The sequence below is a fragment of the Schistocerca serialis genome, chromosome 6 (genome assembly GCF_023864345.2).
Source record: "Schistocerca serialis cubense isolate TAMUIC-IGC-003099 chromosome 6, iqSchSeri2.2, whole genome shotgun sequence".
Classification (NCBI taxonomy): Eukaryota; Metazoa; Arthropoda; class Insecta; order Orthoptera; family Acrididae; genus Schistocerca; species Schistocerca serialis.
Window position 1 is genome coordinate 521,207,476 of NC_064643.1, and position 16,041 is coordinate 521,223,516.

General features: G+C 38.5%; 1 protein-coding gene across 1 annotated transcript in view; it reads left to right on the plus strand.

Moving 5' to 3' along the window:
- The window catches only part of LOC126484957 (uncharacterized), a 299,272-nt gene that overhangs the window by 43,076 nt on the left and 240,155 nt on the right, over positions 1-16,041 (plus strand). The window contains exons 4-5 of the mRNA XM_050108559.1: positions 161-608; positions 4,293-4,474. Coding sequence (XP_049964516.1) covers positions 161-608; positions 4,293-4,474 — 630 coding nt within the window. The remainder of the gene's footprint in view (positions 1-160; positions 609-4,292; positions 4,475-16,041) is intronic.

Genomic DNA, 16,041 nt, shown 5'->3' on the forward strand with positions numbered 1-16,041 from the left:
ATATCACAACTATTAGACAATAATATTTTGTGTGTAAACTACTATTACAGATATAGCTTCACATACATATGATTTTCTGCTCTGGATGAATGGTACCATTATAATGTAATATATAGTGGTAATGACTTATCATATACGGACCGGGTTTGTCTTTCTAAAGGTGTACGTCGTCCTGTCAGCGCTTGCTCTGTGTCGTCGCCGAGCCGCCAATCGACCGGTCTTATCTGCCTCCCAGTTCTGAGAACGGACCTCCCTCGGCCTCCTCTCTCAGTTCTCAGTACGGCGCCCCAGCAGCTATCAGCCTCAGCACACAATACAGTGCTCCTTCAGCTGAGGGCCTCAGCACTCAGTACGGAGCTCCTGCGCTGACAGGCGCTGCCTCTGGTAGCGCAGGCACTTCCAGCCAGGGTCCAGCTGCTCGCGTCTCCACCAGCTTTGGAAGCACCTCCTCCAAGAGGATTGGAGCTGGCAGGAGGATAAGTGGTGGTCTCTCCTCTCTCTATGGCGCTCCTTCGGCGGCTGGCCATACTACTGGCTTTGGAGGACTCGGTTTGTCTGCACAGACCAGCGCCCCATCTTACTCTGGTGACGTGCGTCCACTCAGTACGGTGCGTCCTCTGATTACGCTGGTGGTCTTTCTTCAGTACCTGGATATGGCTACGGTCGCGCTGGAGGCCAAGAGGATTCTCTTGCTGTAAGATTTTTCATTAAATTCTCTTAATGTTTTCGATTTTTGTATGACACTACACTGCACTTTCACTTTTAAAAATACGCACATCAAAAAAGTTTTGCATCACCTCGGTTCCGAGAGTTCCGGAACCTGTACAGAAAATTTGAATACAGATCAACATAAACATCTTTCCCACCCTTTTTACTGCTCATGGAAACCACACTTTGCAAGTTGTACCACCATACAGCGAGACCTTCAGAGGTGGTGGTCCAGATTGCTGTACACACGTACCCCTAATATGCAGTAGCACATCTTTTTAAGTTGATGCATGTCTGTATTCGTCGTGGCACACTATCCACAAGTTCATCAAAGCACTGTTGCTCCAGATTGTCCCATACCTCAACAGCGATTTGGCGTGGATCTCTCAGAGTTGTTGATGGGTCTCGTCGTCCATAAACAGCTCTTTTTAATCTATCCCAGGCATGTTCGGTAGAGTTCATGTCTGGAGAGCATGCTGGCCACTCTAATCGAGCGATGTCGTTATCCCGAAGGAAGTCATTCACAAGACGTGCACGATGGAAGCGCGAATTGTCGTCCATGAAGGCGAATGCCTCGCCAATATGCTGCTGATAAGGTTGTACTATGTGACGGAGGATGGCGTTCACGTATCATACAGCCGTTACGGCGCCATCCATGACCACCAGCAGCGTACGTCGGCTCTGCATAATGCCACCCCAAAACAGCAAGGAACCTCCACTTCGCTGCACTTGCAGGACAGTGTGTCAAAGGCGTTCAGCCTGACCGGGTTGCTTCCAAACACGACGATTGTCTGGTTGAAGGCATATGCGACACGCGTGAAGAGAACGTGATGCCAATCCTGACCCGTCCACTCGGCATGTTGTTGGGCTCACCTGTACCGCACTGTATGGACTTCGCCATGGAAGTCGAGAGTGAATTTGCGGATATGCAGCCTGTTGCGCACAGTCTGAGTCGTAACACGACGTCCTGTGGCTGCACGAAAAGCATTATTCAACACAGTGGCGCTGCTGTCATCCTCCGTGCCATAATCCGTAGGTAGCGGTCATCCACAGCAGTAATAGCCATTGGGTGGCCTGAGCGAGGCATGTCATCGACAGTTACTGTCTCTCTGCATCTCCTCCATTTCCGAAAAACATCGCTTTGGTTCACTCCTAGACGCCTGGACGTTGAGAGCCTTTCCAGGCACAAAGTAACAATGCGGACGCAATCGAACGGCGGTATTGGCCATCTAGGCATGGTTGAACTACAGGCAACACGATCCGCGTCCCTCCTTCCTGGTGGAATGACTGGAACTGATCGGCTGTCGGACCCTCTCCGTCTAACAGGCGCTGCTCATGCGTGATTGTTTACATGTTTGGGCGGATTTAGTGACATCTCTGAACAGTCAACGAGACTATGTATGTGATATAATATCCGCAGTCAACGTCTATCTTCAGAAGTTCTTTGAACTGGGGTGATGCAAAACATTTTTTGATGTGTGTGGGTGTACATAGAGTGAGAATGAATATTGTAGTAGTTACGAAAATGCCCTCAAAACTGTTCATGTTTTGCTAGCTTAATGTTCACTGATCACAATGCATTCTTGACATTATTTCTTTCAGAAATGAAGCTACTATTTTGAAATAATATCAAAATTAAAGTAATTCGTTTTTGATAAGCTCTTGTCATGAAATTTCAATCACCAACTTTTTCCCTAGAGTGTGTGCATGTGGCGCCCACTTTCATAGGGAGGATGGATCATCATAATGAAATAAGAGAAATCGGAGCTCACAGAGAAGTATTAAAGTGTTAGTTTTCCCGCGTGCTATTCAAGAGTGGAACGGTCGAGAAATAGCTTGAAGCTGGTTCTACGAACTCTCTTCCACACACTTTATTCTGAACTAGAGAGTAACCATAAACATGTACATGTATGAAAAGAAACATAAATCCTTCACAAGATACTACTGTGGTAAGCGATATTCGTTAGAAATCATTTCTCTCGCCCAGTAACATTGTATGCTATTATTGTGTTATGCGTTCTCCTGGCGCTAGGAGGTTCATCTGGATCATAAGACGGTGATCACTTTGCTCATCAGTCGCTCTCGAATACAGGTAAGATTTCCTAGCACATCAGAGGTACGTCGCACGTAAGATTTCGCACAGTGTTGCACAGCACTAATTGTTCATGCAATCTGAGTCTCTGTATTCGAATGAGGCTTCATTTGAAGGAAGTTAATGGCTGTGGCAGCCATTAGTTCTAGTCGAAGAGTAAAATGGAGACAAATACAACATTCACTGCCTTGAATGCTTACTTTTTCTGGAAAATTTGAATGCAGACAACTTAAGGTTCCTTAAAAATGCTGGTAGGACGTCAGAACGGTCCGACATGAAGAAGGTGAGGCATCACAGGACATTTTAATTTCCACTGTCTATAATTTTACAAATAACTTCATGAAACTTCGTCAGCATAACCAGGAAAGATTCAGGATTCATACTCACATCAGCGGAATTTCAAACATATAATAAAATAATTTTCTTTTACATGTGAAATTCCATTTTTTTTTCAATTACTATTGGCTGCTTGTGTTGCTATAGGTACACTTTCCTTCATAAATAGGAGAGATTATTCAATGAATTTTGCACAGCATGCAAACCATAGGTGTATGAAACTCTAGAATTTATTTAATTTATAAAACAATGAATGACCTGTTACATTTTAAACATCATCCTTACAAAAAGCTCAAACTTTATAGTCAACTATCCGAATTTTTAGCTCAGTTTTTAATAGATTTGAAAAATTCTAGTTTCATACACCTGTAAGTATGGTTTATATTTTGTGCAAAATTCGTCGAAGAGTCTCTCTCTTACTTATGAAGAAAAGTGTACCTATAGCAATAAATGCAGCCAATAGTAAGTGAAAAATGATGAAATTTCCAGGTAAAAAAATTATTTTGTTATGGTTTTGAACTTCACACTCTTGCTGTGAGTGTAAATCCTGAATCCTTCCTGGTCATTCTGACAAAATTTTATAAATTTATTTGTGAGAGTATAGACAATGGGAATTAAAATGTCCTGTGGTGCCTCTCCTGCCCCAAGTCGGAATGTTAGACATCCTACCCCCTTAATAAACAGCACTAGAAAATTTATATTTGTATTTCCTTTTAAATTTTTACCAATGTATGGATGAGTGATGGACGTAAGCAATAGGAAAGAAAATAAACTGGCATTTTCGTATTAATAATATAACTATGGTTATTAACAATTATAATACTACATAAACATGAAAATACCCCTTTGTTATCATGTATTCGACAATGAATACTATCATGTCATTCTACATGCAAGTTTGGGTTTGACTGAATTTAACTGATCAGTCCAATGCTCTGTTACCACAAGACGCTTTATCAGACAAACCTTAATTTCTTGTACAGCAGCATACGCTTCATTTTATAAAGATAACTGATTCAGGACTGACTACAGTTACAGAATACAATTTGGGAATAATTTATCCTGATACATTGAGACAGTTATGCTGAATTTCTGCTTGAAACAGACCCTTCGCTCCATTTAACAGTCAGTGTATGTGTATACATTACTCTTATAGGAGCCGGCCAACTACGAGTTCAGCTACTCGGTGCAGGACGGCGAGACGCTGAGTGACTTTGGACAAGAGGAGTCCAGGCAGGGGGAGAGCGCTCAGGGCCAGTACCGCGTGCTGCTGCCTGACGGCCGCAAGCAGATCGTCTTCTACCAGGCGGACGAGGGCGGCTACAGGCCCACCGTAGAGTACCAGGACACCAGACTCACCGCCTACTCCGCCGGCGGATGCGGCTATGGCAGGGGCCGTGCCGGAGCTGGAGCTGGAAACGGTGGATACCACTACTGACCAATTACTGGACTGTTCTGAACACGCATGAAACGATACTCCCATCGGAAATAGAACGTACAAATGTAGTGAAGTTAATTTATCCATAGATGTAATTGTTTACAAAGAATGGGTAACATTATTCAAGTGTTAGAATGAAAGCCTGGTGTCTCTCTCTGTAGTAGATAACAATCGTATTTCTTTTTGTATGTGTTGCTGAATAAAGAAAGAGAGAAATTTATATATATAGAGCGTTTTGTAGCACACAGGTTTATACTATCAACGTTACTAAAACTCGAGACATACTATCTTCTGAATAATTTCTTTCGCTTTATCAAATATTCACCCTTCTAATGAAATCTGAGTTTCACAGTATCATGAATTTAAGGAGGCCATCTAATCCACACTTTCCAAACCATAAAGCCCCTAAATTTATGTATGACATTTAATCTTCCTTTGTGCATTATTGTTGGTTTCTGGTATTTACTTAAGGAATTCGGAAACATGCAGTCTGAGATTTCTGCAGTTGTATCCAAGTCCTAATGTTAAAGGGAATAAAAACATAACAAATATAAATCTTCCTTCTAAAGTCAGTGATGAACGTAATTAGATGTCAGCCATATAACCATTGCCAGAATGACTACTGATAATCTCTTTCTTTACTACCATTGCGAAATGTTTCGTAACATTAACTGTCTAGAATCTGACTTCTCTTCCATTATACTTAAATTACTTCTGCTCTTTCTTTCAGAATTACTTCATATTAGTGTTTAGACTCTTATTTGCAAATTATTTCTGTTTATAATTAATGATCACTATTTAATATCTTTGATTTCTCCATAAACTCAAATGTTTCCAATTGTTTTGGCAAACCTCTCTGATTTTTCTTTCGTAATATTCTCTCCATTAAATTTACTGCTTTCTTTAAGCATTTCGGTAGGCCGTGTGTCTCCAGCAGAGATGGCCACAGTTCTCTGTAGCTCTCTACAAACTATCTGTAGTGCCGACCAGGTTAGTCATTGGACAATTTACTTCCCGAGTCTCAAACACACTCAACACATTCATTAAGTGACATTCAAAAAGTACACTTATTGAGAGAATAAAATTCTCTAAACTTCTGTTAGAGTATTTACAAATGATGTACTGTGTTAGATTAGATTATGTTCATTGGTGTCACGACAGCTCACAAAGAAAAAAACTGAGTACATATTTCGTCATGTCTATTCTTTCAATAAATGACACTTAGTGTACTCACGTGTTGTCACTAGCGTTTCTGTTTTAGTCCTATTATCCTGTGAAGGTTGTGTAGTTAAGAGTGGCAGCAGGGCACTTTTTTATTTTATTTTATTTATTTATTTTTTGAGTAATCAGCCTCCATCGGTCTTCTGACTGGTTTACTGTGGCACAGCACGAATTTCTCTCCTGTGCCATCCTCTTTGTTGCAGAGTAGCACTTGCAACCTACGTCCTCAATTATCTGCTGGATGTATCCCCATCTGTGTCTTCCTGTACTGCTTTTACCCTCCATAGCTCCGTCTAGAACCATGGAAGTTATTTCGTGATGTCTTACAGATATCCCATCATCCTGTCTCTTCTTCTTCTCATTGTTTTCCATGTACTTCCTTAATCAAAAATTCTGCAGAGAGCCACCTCATGTCACTGCTTCTAATTTCAGTCATCTGTAGCACAACATCCCAATGTTTCGATTCTCTTCTGTTTCGGTTTTCCCAAAGTCTATGTTTCACTAACGTACAGTGCTGTGCTCCGAATGTACACTCTCAAAAATTCCTTCCTTAAATTGAGGCCTATGTTTGACACTAGTACACTTCTCTTGGCCAGGAATGTTATTTTTCCCAGTGCTAGTCTGCTTTTTATGTCCTCTTTCCTTCGTCCATCATGGGTTATTTTACTGCCTAGGCAGAGGAATTACTTAATTTCGTCTACTTCGTGATCCCAAATTCTAGTGTTTAGGTTCTTACTATTCTCATTTCCGCTACTTCTCAATACTTCTGTCAATCTTCGATTTACTCTCAATCCATACTCCCTACTCATTAAACTATTCACTCCAATCGGCAGATCATTTAATCTTCTTCACTTTCACTCAGGATAGCAATGTCATCTGCGAATGTAATTATTGATATCCTTTCACCTTGAATTTTTATTCCACTCTGAACCTTTCTTTTATTTCCATCACTGCTTCCTCGATATACAGATTGAACACTAGGGGCGAAAGGCTACATCCCTGTCTTACACCCTTATTAATACGAGTACTTCGTTCTTGGTCGTCCACTGTTAATATTCCCTCTAGGCTATAGTACTTACTGTATATGACCCGTATCTCCCCACAGCCTACCCCTATTTTCCTCAAAATTTCAAACATTTTTCAAAATTTAACGCTTTCTCCAGGTCGACAGATCCTATAAACGTATCTTGACTTTTCTTTAGTCTTGTTCCATTTCTAACCTCAACGTCAGAATTTCCCCTCTCGTACCTTTACCTTTCCTAAAGCCAAAGTGATAGTCACCTAACGCATCCTCAATTTTCTTTTCCATTCTTCTGTGTATTATTCTTGTCAGCAACTTGGTTACATGAGCTGTTAAGCTGATTGTGCGATAATTCTCGCACTTGTCAGCTCTTGCCGTCTTCGGAATTGTGGGATGATGTTTTCCGGAAAGTCAGTCGCCAGACTTATGCATTCCACACACCAACGTGAATAGTTGTTTTGTTGGCACTTCCCCCAACTATTTAAGAAATTCTGATGGAATGTTATCTATCCCTTCTGCCTTATTTGATCTTAAGTCCTCCAAAGTTCTTTTAAATTACGATTCTAATACCGGGTCCCCTATCTCTTCTATATCGACTCCTGTTTCTTTTTCTATCACATCAGAAAAATCTTCCCCTTCGTAGAGGCTTTCAATGTATTCTTTCCACCTATCCTCTCTCTCATCTACATTTAACAGTGGAATTCCCTTTGCACTCTTAATGTTATCACCGTTGCTTTTAATGTTACCAAAGGTTGTTTTGACTTTCCTGTACGCTGAGTCAGTCCTACCGACAATCATTTCTTTTTCGATTTCTTCACATTTTTGATGGAGCCATTTCGTCTTAGCTTCCCTGGACTTTCAATTTATTTCATTGTTCAGTGACTTGTATTTCTATATTCCTCTGTTTCCCGGATCATTTTTGTACTTCCTCCTTTCATCGACCTATTGAAGTATTTGTCCTGTTACCCATGGTTTCTCGCAGTTTCCTTCTTTGTACCTATGTTTTCGTTTCCATATTCTGTTATCGCCCTCTTTAGGGATGTTCATTCGTCTTCAACTGCGCTGCCTACTGAGCTATTCCTTATTGCTGTATCAATAGCCTGTAACCCCCCCACAAAAATTTTAAATGTCAATATTAGTGAAATTGTAACCTCCCAGCAAGAATATGAAAGTCAATGTTCAGTGAAATGTTGTCTTCCCACAAAACTGCATAATAAAAATGAGTCAAGCGTAACCTCCTTGCAAAATTAAAGAATAATAATGGCCCAAATGTAAACTTCCCACAAAATTAAAGAATAATAATTGACCATTAAACCAACAATAATATTAATTAAATAATGATCTATGAACTGAATGTAACATCTCAACAGCAATAATTAAACCTGATAAATTTTATAAGGGAAGCGGCACTGACCTTCGGCCCTGTGAATAATTAAACCTGAACACAAAAAGCAAAATTCTTACCTCAGTAAACTGCATCTATATCTGCTCTTATTTTATGGCACAGCTCCGTGCAATGCTGGCCCATATTTAATTTTGATTCTTGGAGGGAATGCATGGGAAACATTATTTAACTTGAAATGAATCTTTTTCTTTAAAACAGTTACTTTATAAAAAAATTATTATTGAGGCAATTCTTGAACAAATTAATTACAATTAACGTACATTACAGATGTGCGCAATGCTGTTTCATTACCTTCTATAATAATATACCTCGTCCTGAACCGTGACCAGAGATGCTAGGAGAGCACGCCGCCGACCCATGTCGACGCCCGCTCAGTACAACCGTCCACTCGCTACTACTACTGCCGACTGACTGCTACTGCACACAGAGTGCAACTCGCAACTGACAACTCGCAACTGAACACTCGCGCGGTCAAGCGCGGACTAGCAACGATAAATAACTCTCTGGTCATAGATTCTGTCATGCCTCGCCATCGCTGGTAATGAATACATTTGAAACGTACGCGTTTCATAACCCTACACTGGGGGGGGGGGGGGGGGGGTCAAAAATTTGGCAGCGATGGTGAGTCATTTGGACTTGCCATGAGCAACAAATTTTTCTTAACTAATTGACTTTACAAAAAGAGAATATACAGATGTAGAACATGAAGTAAATATGGTGCACATGCACCAAGTACAAAACATATTAGGCAATAACAAAATGTGAGTACAAAACATTAACAAATGACTTAAGTGCACATGCACTGAAAAATTCTTCAAAGTTTTCACAACAAATAGACATGATGAGTACAAATCTCATTGACAAATGACATAAGTGCACATGTACTGTAGTTCAGAACATATCAGCAAACAAAAAAAGTACATACAATGAGTAGAAATCATGTTAGAAAAATGACAAAAGTGCACACGCACTGTAATTCAGGATATATCAGCAAATCACAAAATGTATATACAATAAGTAGAAATCATGTTAGAAAAATGAAAAAGTGCACACGCACTATAATTCAGAATATATCAGCAAATAAAAAAAAATGTATTGGTCATGAATACAAATCATATTAGCAAAAAAATTATTTTCACTATGTTACAAGAATTAGGATAGGAAAGGGATGGATTGCATCATGGTTGTAGCACTTTAGGTTGCATGCAGCTGCACTGAAAGTCCATATCTTTCTACTGAAGCACAACACCAAGTGAGACAATCTGAAGTTCTTTTCCCAGAAGTATTTATCAGCGTAGCCAAGACACTGAAATGTCGTAGCAATATTCCATGTTATCATTTTAGCAGTACATTAGGTACACCAAACAGTGGGACCATAATAACATCTCCATCGCTTACAGTGGTGGACAGCACGTCGTGTCAACACCACGTTCTTGTAAGGTACACCAACGTAGAATTAGTGCAAAAACCAAATATAGTGCTCCATGATCAAGAGGATATACAGGACAAACGGATATTGCAGTAATTCAGGGTAGTTAGGCCAGAAGGTCAAGGACATTAAGTCACATACTAGTCTTCACTGAGAATTACATTAGCAGTTTGCGGCATTCATTGCCCAGTTATTGCACATTTCTGTACCATGTATGTAGTATTACAGAATAATGTTCATAAATTGCTTTACAGAGAACATTAGCACTCATTGCCTAATTATAAATCATCAGAAGTCATTATATAATTATATTCATGTGGTGTTTTACAGAGAACATTGGCACTCATTTCATAATTACAAATCATCAGAAGTCATTACATAATTACATTCATGTGGTGTTTTACACAGAACATTGGCACTCATTTCCTAATTACAAATCATCAGAAGTCATTACATAATTATATTCATGTGGTGTTTTACACAGAACATTGGCACTCATTTCCTAACTACAAATCATCAGAAGTCATTACTTAAAACAGGAGGTAGCCAATAACATAGTATTACAGAATAATGTTCATAATTAATCATTGGTCATCTCAATACAGTAATCAGTAGCATTCATTTCCCAGTTACAAAGCATTATTATTATACTGTAACTATTACTCAAAGTCTGTGGTTGGAAAACATCATTCAGTATTACTCATAACTCTTTTAAATTGGTAGCATTATTTGGGACTAGTAATACACTTTTTTTTGTTAGCAATGCATTGCGTTGGGTAATTACAGGGGAAAGAAAAAAAATTGCTTTTGGGTTGTTGCTGGAAACGAAAATGTGTAACGTCATTCGTCATGAGTCAGCTGTAGCAAGATTATGAAACAAGTAGAGTATATGTAATCACATTCAAAAATGACATAGATTTAATGTACAACTGCTTATAGCACATTAATTTCATAAATAATTTCTCCTGCAGAAAATACAAAAATGGATTATTAAGCTGAAAGAAGAAGCGCATATTAAGCTGAAAAGTAGTGAACTTCGAATTAACAGGTAGTGAAATGTGTATAAAAATGTGTTCCATAGCTGTCCCTTCCAAAACCTTCATTCATCCTACTATGCAATATAATACCTACTGTCAAAACGAACTGCAACAAATACTTAAATAACTACATAGCATAAATACATAACTTCAACAATATCCTCATCTGCAAAGAAAAAACTTCATTATCCATCACTTCATTATCCTTATTATCATAACTCCATTATTATCATCACCTGTAAAGAAGAACTTCATTATTCATAGTAGCATATTCTTCATCATTATTCATCAGCATTCATTATCATCTGCAAAAAAAAAAAATCACTTCATTACTCATTACACAACTATTCCTTATCTCTAACATATTTCATCACTAAAACTAAGATGTGTAGTTCTGTCTCACAGCCTGCATCAATCGCTTCGTATTCTGAAAGAAAAAATTAGTTAAGACTGCTATTATACGATGAGTATAGTATATTCTTGTTAATGCTTGTTAATCCTGATCCATTTACTCTTCCTCACGAGGTTTGCATCTTCTTTCGTTCATTCTGAAGGTGAAATTCCAATTTTGTTTAATTTATTTCTTTCACCCATCATTTCTTTCTGAAATTGATGAACAAAGATTAATGTCTTGCATTTACATCATATACTCACTAAATAATGAGTGGTTTATGGTAACATAATTAAGCATACACCATAACATGACAGAGAACGTAATATGTGAAAAACATAGATAGTGTTCAGAGGCAAAAATGTACCCAGAATATCACAATGCAGCAGCAAAAAATGTAAAACAGTCACGATGTTGAGATATCATAGGGCAAAAAATGTCAAAGTCAACTGGTGTTTGCTATATCTTAACTATTTCGCAGTGCATACAAACAAAATATGAAAACAAACGTACAAACATAAAGATGATAAGAAATGTGACCTTCTTTGTGTTCAGCTTGTATGTTGTGTAGTTAATAGAGGCGAGAATTAAATACTTTAATGGAGAGAGAATTTAATAAAATTAATATGTCACGAGATAAAATTGCATAATTATTCATAAGATACGTAAGTTTATCTGGAAAAATGTGCACTGTCTAATGTGTAACGACAAGAAAAGCGACCTGCTAACCTTACCCTGCCGGGCACTTGCCAAGAAAAATACAATCATCAGTAAGTAGTCACATAAATATAATTGTATAAGTGGTCATAAAATGTGTAAGTTCATCTGGAAAAATATGCACGGTCTGATGTGTAACGACACCAAAAGCGACCTGCTAACCTTACCTTGCCGGGCACTTGCCAAGAAAAAATACGACAATCATCAGTAAGTGTTCATGTGAATATAATTGCATAAGTGGTCATAAGAAATTAGGAAATGGCATTACAGTGTGATAAATCATGGAGTATCTTCATTCAATAAAAGGTTTGACGTTCGACAGGTGATGGTTTCCTTTCGATTATCTGGTTCTCAAAGTTTCGACATGTACAACATTGGGGTGAGGAATGCTGCGAATCCGATATGTACCTGCGTACAGAAGTTCAAATTTACTGCACATACCTTTCCCTTTATTAGATAAATGGTGTGTACGTACTAATAGCTTCTGTCCAATGTGAAAGTCACGGCGTATACAAACCTGTTTTTGTTGTCTTCTCCGGCGCTCTGCGGCACGTTTGATGTTGTTCAGCGCAATGTCAATTATTTCATGGTGTCGTAGTCGTCGAGATGTAGGAAATGTTACTAATTCTTTAATTTTGTTAGGTGGTTCAGCATTTTTCAGTATAACAGACGGACATAGCATAGTGGATTAATTACGTCCTGGAATGAGTGTATGTGTGTGTCCCAATCAATATGTCTTTTATGGCAGTATATTCTACACAGTTTACCAATTTCTTTCATTAATCGTTCACAAGGGTTCGAAGAAGCATGGTACCTGGATATATATATATCGGAGAAATGTTTCTAGCTCGTAACATACGTGTCCATATAGCAGATCGAAACTGTGATCCATTGCCGGAAATTACTTTCATCACATGCCTTACATGAAATAGAAAATGTTTTACAAATGCTTTCGAAACAGTTTTAGCAGTAGCTTTACGTAACGGAGTGAAGGTAACAACTTTTGAAGTGAGTTCAACAGCGACAAAGATGTAGCAAAAACCGCTATTAGTTCTGGGAATCGGACCAAAAATGTCTACAGCGGCCATATGTCTCAATTTAACAGGTACAATGGGATATAATGGAGGAATATGTGAAGTTGTGTCTGACTTAGCTTTCTGGCAGATTTTACATGACGCTAAAACTCGTCGAATACGTTTCTCCATGTTGGCAAAATAACAGTTCTGTCTCAGTATAAGAAAACATTTTCTAGCTCCGTAATGTGCGTAACTTAAATGAGTATACCAGATTAATTTGTTAACAAGCTCGTCAGGTATGCATAATAACCAATTGTTGCTGTCAGGATGAGAGTGGCGAAACAGAATATTATTGCGTACAGTGTAATGGTTTCTAATCGTAACATTTTTTAATCTTGCCAAAGGTGTTTAATCTCTTTCCACACGTTGTCTTTACTCTGCTCTTGTGCTATGTCATGTAATGACGACGAAATGAAATTTTCAAATGCAACTTGTTGAATGTACATGACGCTGAAATTTGCTTTTCAGAAGTTGGTTGCGATGTCTTGCTGATTGTTGCCGAGAGAACGAGATAGTGCGTCTGCTACAATATTTTGTGTGCCGGGAATGTGAACAATTGTAAAATTAAATTCCTGCAAGTAAAGTTTCCATCTGCTTAATCTGTCGTGTGTAAATTTAGCCGAAAGTAAAAATTGTATCGCTCTATGGTTTGTGTAAATGGTAGTATGTCTTCCATAAAAGAAATGCCGAAATCTTGTAAAAGCCCAAACAACACATAATGTTTCCAGTTCTGCAACAGAATAATTTCGTTCTGCAGGTGACAGAATGCGACTTGCAAATGCGATGTTGTTAATTATTGTTAGGACATCTTCTTCAATTTCCTGAAAAATATGTACGCCTAAAGCGGTGTTAGAACTGTCGGTGGCAATGGAAAAATTTCTGGTAAGATCTGGGTGCGATAAAAGTAGTGCATTCAACAAAGCATGTATCAAATAACATTTTCGTGAATAAGATTCTGCGTGTCAATAGTATTGCTTGCGTTACTGGAAGATGCAACCTGTACTGTATCTGGTCAAATTCCATCTGACGTGTCATTAATTTCGGGAGGATGCTGTAGCAGTTCGACTATCTGCACTGTTCTGTTAATTCTTCCTGACGTCTTACGTTCTGGATGGTATCTACTGTCTGGTACATTCATGATCATTTGTTGTGGCGGATGTTCTTGCTGCTGATAAGATAGACTGTTATTAAATGTACGATGGAAATTGTGCTCATTGCTTTTACTTCTGTCATGATAGTCATTTCTTTATGGTGCATTGCGATAGGAATTGAAATGGTGTGTTTTCTGTACGTACTGATTTCCTTGTTGCTGTGCGTTACTATTTGTTGGAGCTAAGACTATACGTGTACACGGCAAATCATTAAAGCTTGGTTGACCTTGTAGACTGCATTGTTGGTTAGGTATGCTAACCAGCTGGTTTTGTTGCTATTGCGGTGAAAAACCTCTATTGTTACTAAAAATGTGGTTCCTATTGCTGATAATTTTACACATACTGATGATTATAATTTTATCTGTCATTAATGTTACGGCGATTTTTGTCATTACGGGAGAGTCTAAAGAGAACTGTCACTTTCGGTAAAATTTGTCATATCGGGTTTTCTTGACACTTTTCTTAATCCTAGGTAGAGCAATAGTTAAAGAGCTGTTTTGATAGATATAAAGGATAGGAGAAGAGAAGGCAGCAGTGCAGAAAACTAAAGATGAAACAGCACTACTACAGCTCGGGGCCCTGTGCACGCTACGGCACATACTCATTAAAGCGTAATGAATCCCCTGAGGTCAATTACGCGCTGCACATAAATTTCAGCTTTTGCGTTACAGGCAATGCCGGTGAAAATTCAAAAATAAATTGCTGTATCCATACTAATTGTAGTTTCTGCATTACACGAAATGTTGGTAATAATTCAAGAGCAAATTGTCGTATCCAGTTCAAAGCTAGTTCCTGCGTTACAGCTAATAGCGGTGAAAGTACAAAAATATATTGTCGTATACAGCTCAAAGCGTGTACCTGTGCTCTGTCATTATTAAATTCCTTAGATTTTTTTACACATACAAATTGCTCGTAATCAACGTTATCGACTCTGAATTTGAGAACACGTTCAGGTTTGTGTGAGAATCTGTTTGTCTGCGTCATTTCAGATTTTAAGTTGCGTAGCTACTCAGACTTTAAGTCGCGTAGCTTTTCGGATTTTAAGTCGCGTAGTCTCTGTAAATTGTTTAAGTTACACTGGATGAACGAGCGTGAGAAATGTTCTGAATGGCGCGTATGCTGTGCTGTGTTATTGAGTGAAACATTTTTCATTTCTGTTACTTTAATACGTTCGTCATTCTGCTTGTTCTGTTGTTCACATTTCTTCTCGACTTCCGTATCCACAGTGTGTGAAAGTTTTGGTGAATTTAAATTAAACTCGTCGTGTAACTGTGTCGCATTTTCAGAACATTGTTCAGCGACTGCATTAATTTCATCTCTAACTAATTCTGCTGTCGCTAAGGCAAAAACATTTTTCATTTCTGTTACTTTAATGCGTTCGTCAATCTGGTTGTTTTGTCGTTCAAATTTATTATCGACTTCCGTATTCAGAGTGCGTGAAAATTCCGGTGACTTCAAATTAAACTCGTCGCGTATCTATGTTGCGTTTTTAGGACATTGTTCAGTGACTGCATTAATTTCGTCTCTATGTGATCCTGTTGTGCCTACACGTGTACTACTTAATTCTTGTGCAACAGTTCCAACTTCTTCATTACTGTTATTAGCACAAGCCTTAGTTTCGTCACGTAATTGTCTTTTAGTGTCATAATATTGCGCGGCAATGGATTCAGTCTGTTCATCAAGCTGTTCATTCCGTTCACTAAGTTGTTTGATTTTTTTATTAATGTTGTCTTGTTCTTCATTCGACTGTTTATAACTTTCATTAGTTACTTTAAATAGTTTGAGATTGTTTTCCTGTATTTCTTTCATTAGTAGTAATACTGCCACAATATGATCCCATCCAAAATTATCGGCTCTATTCTCTGTGCTGTTTGATGCCGTACCTGCAATTGTCACGTTTTGTGTGACCATTTGGTGATTCTGTAATTTACAAAAATGTTTGCTAATCGGATGTGCGTTGTTGGTCACTACACCGGAATTAACTAAATCCGACGCATTCTGATTACACTGTTCATTTTC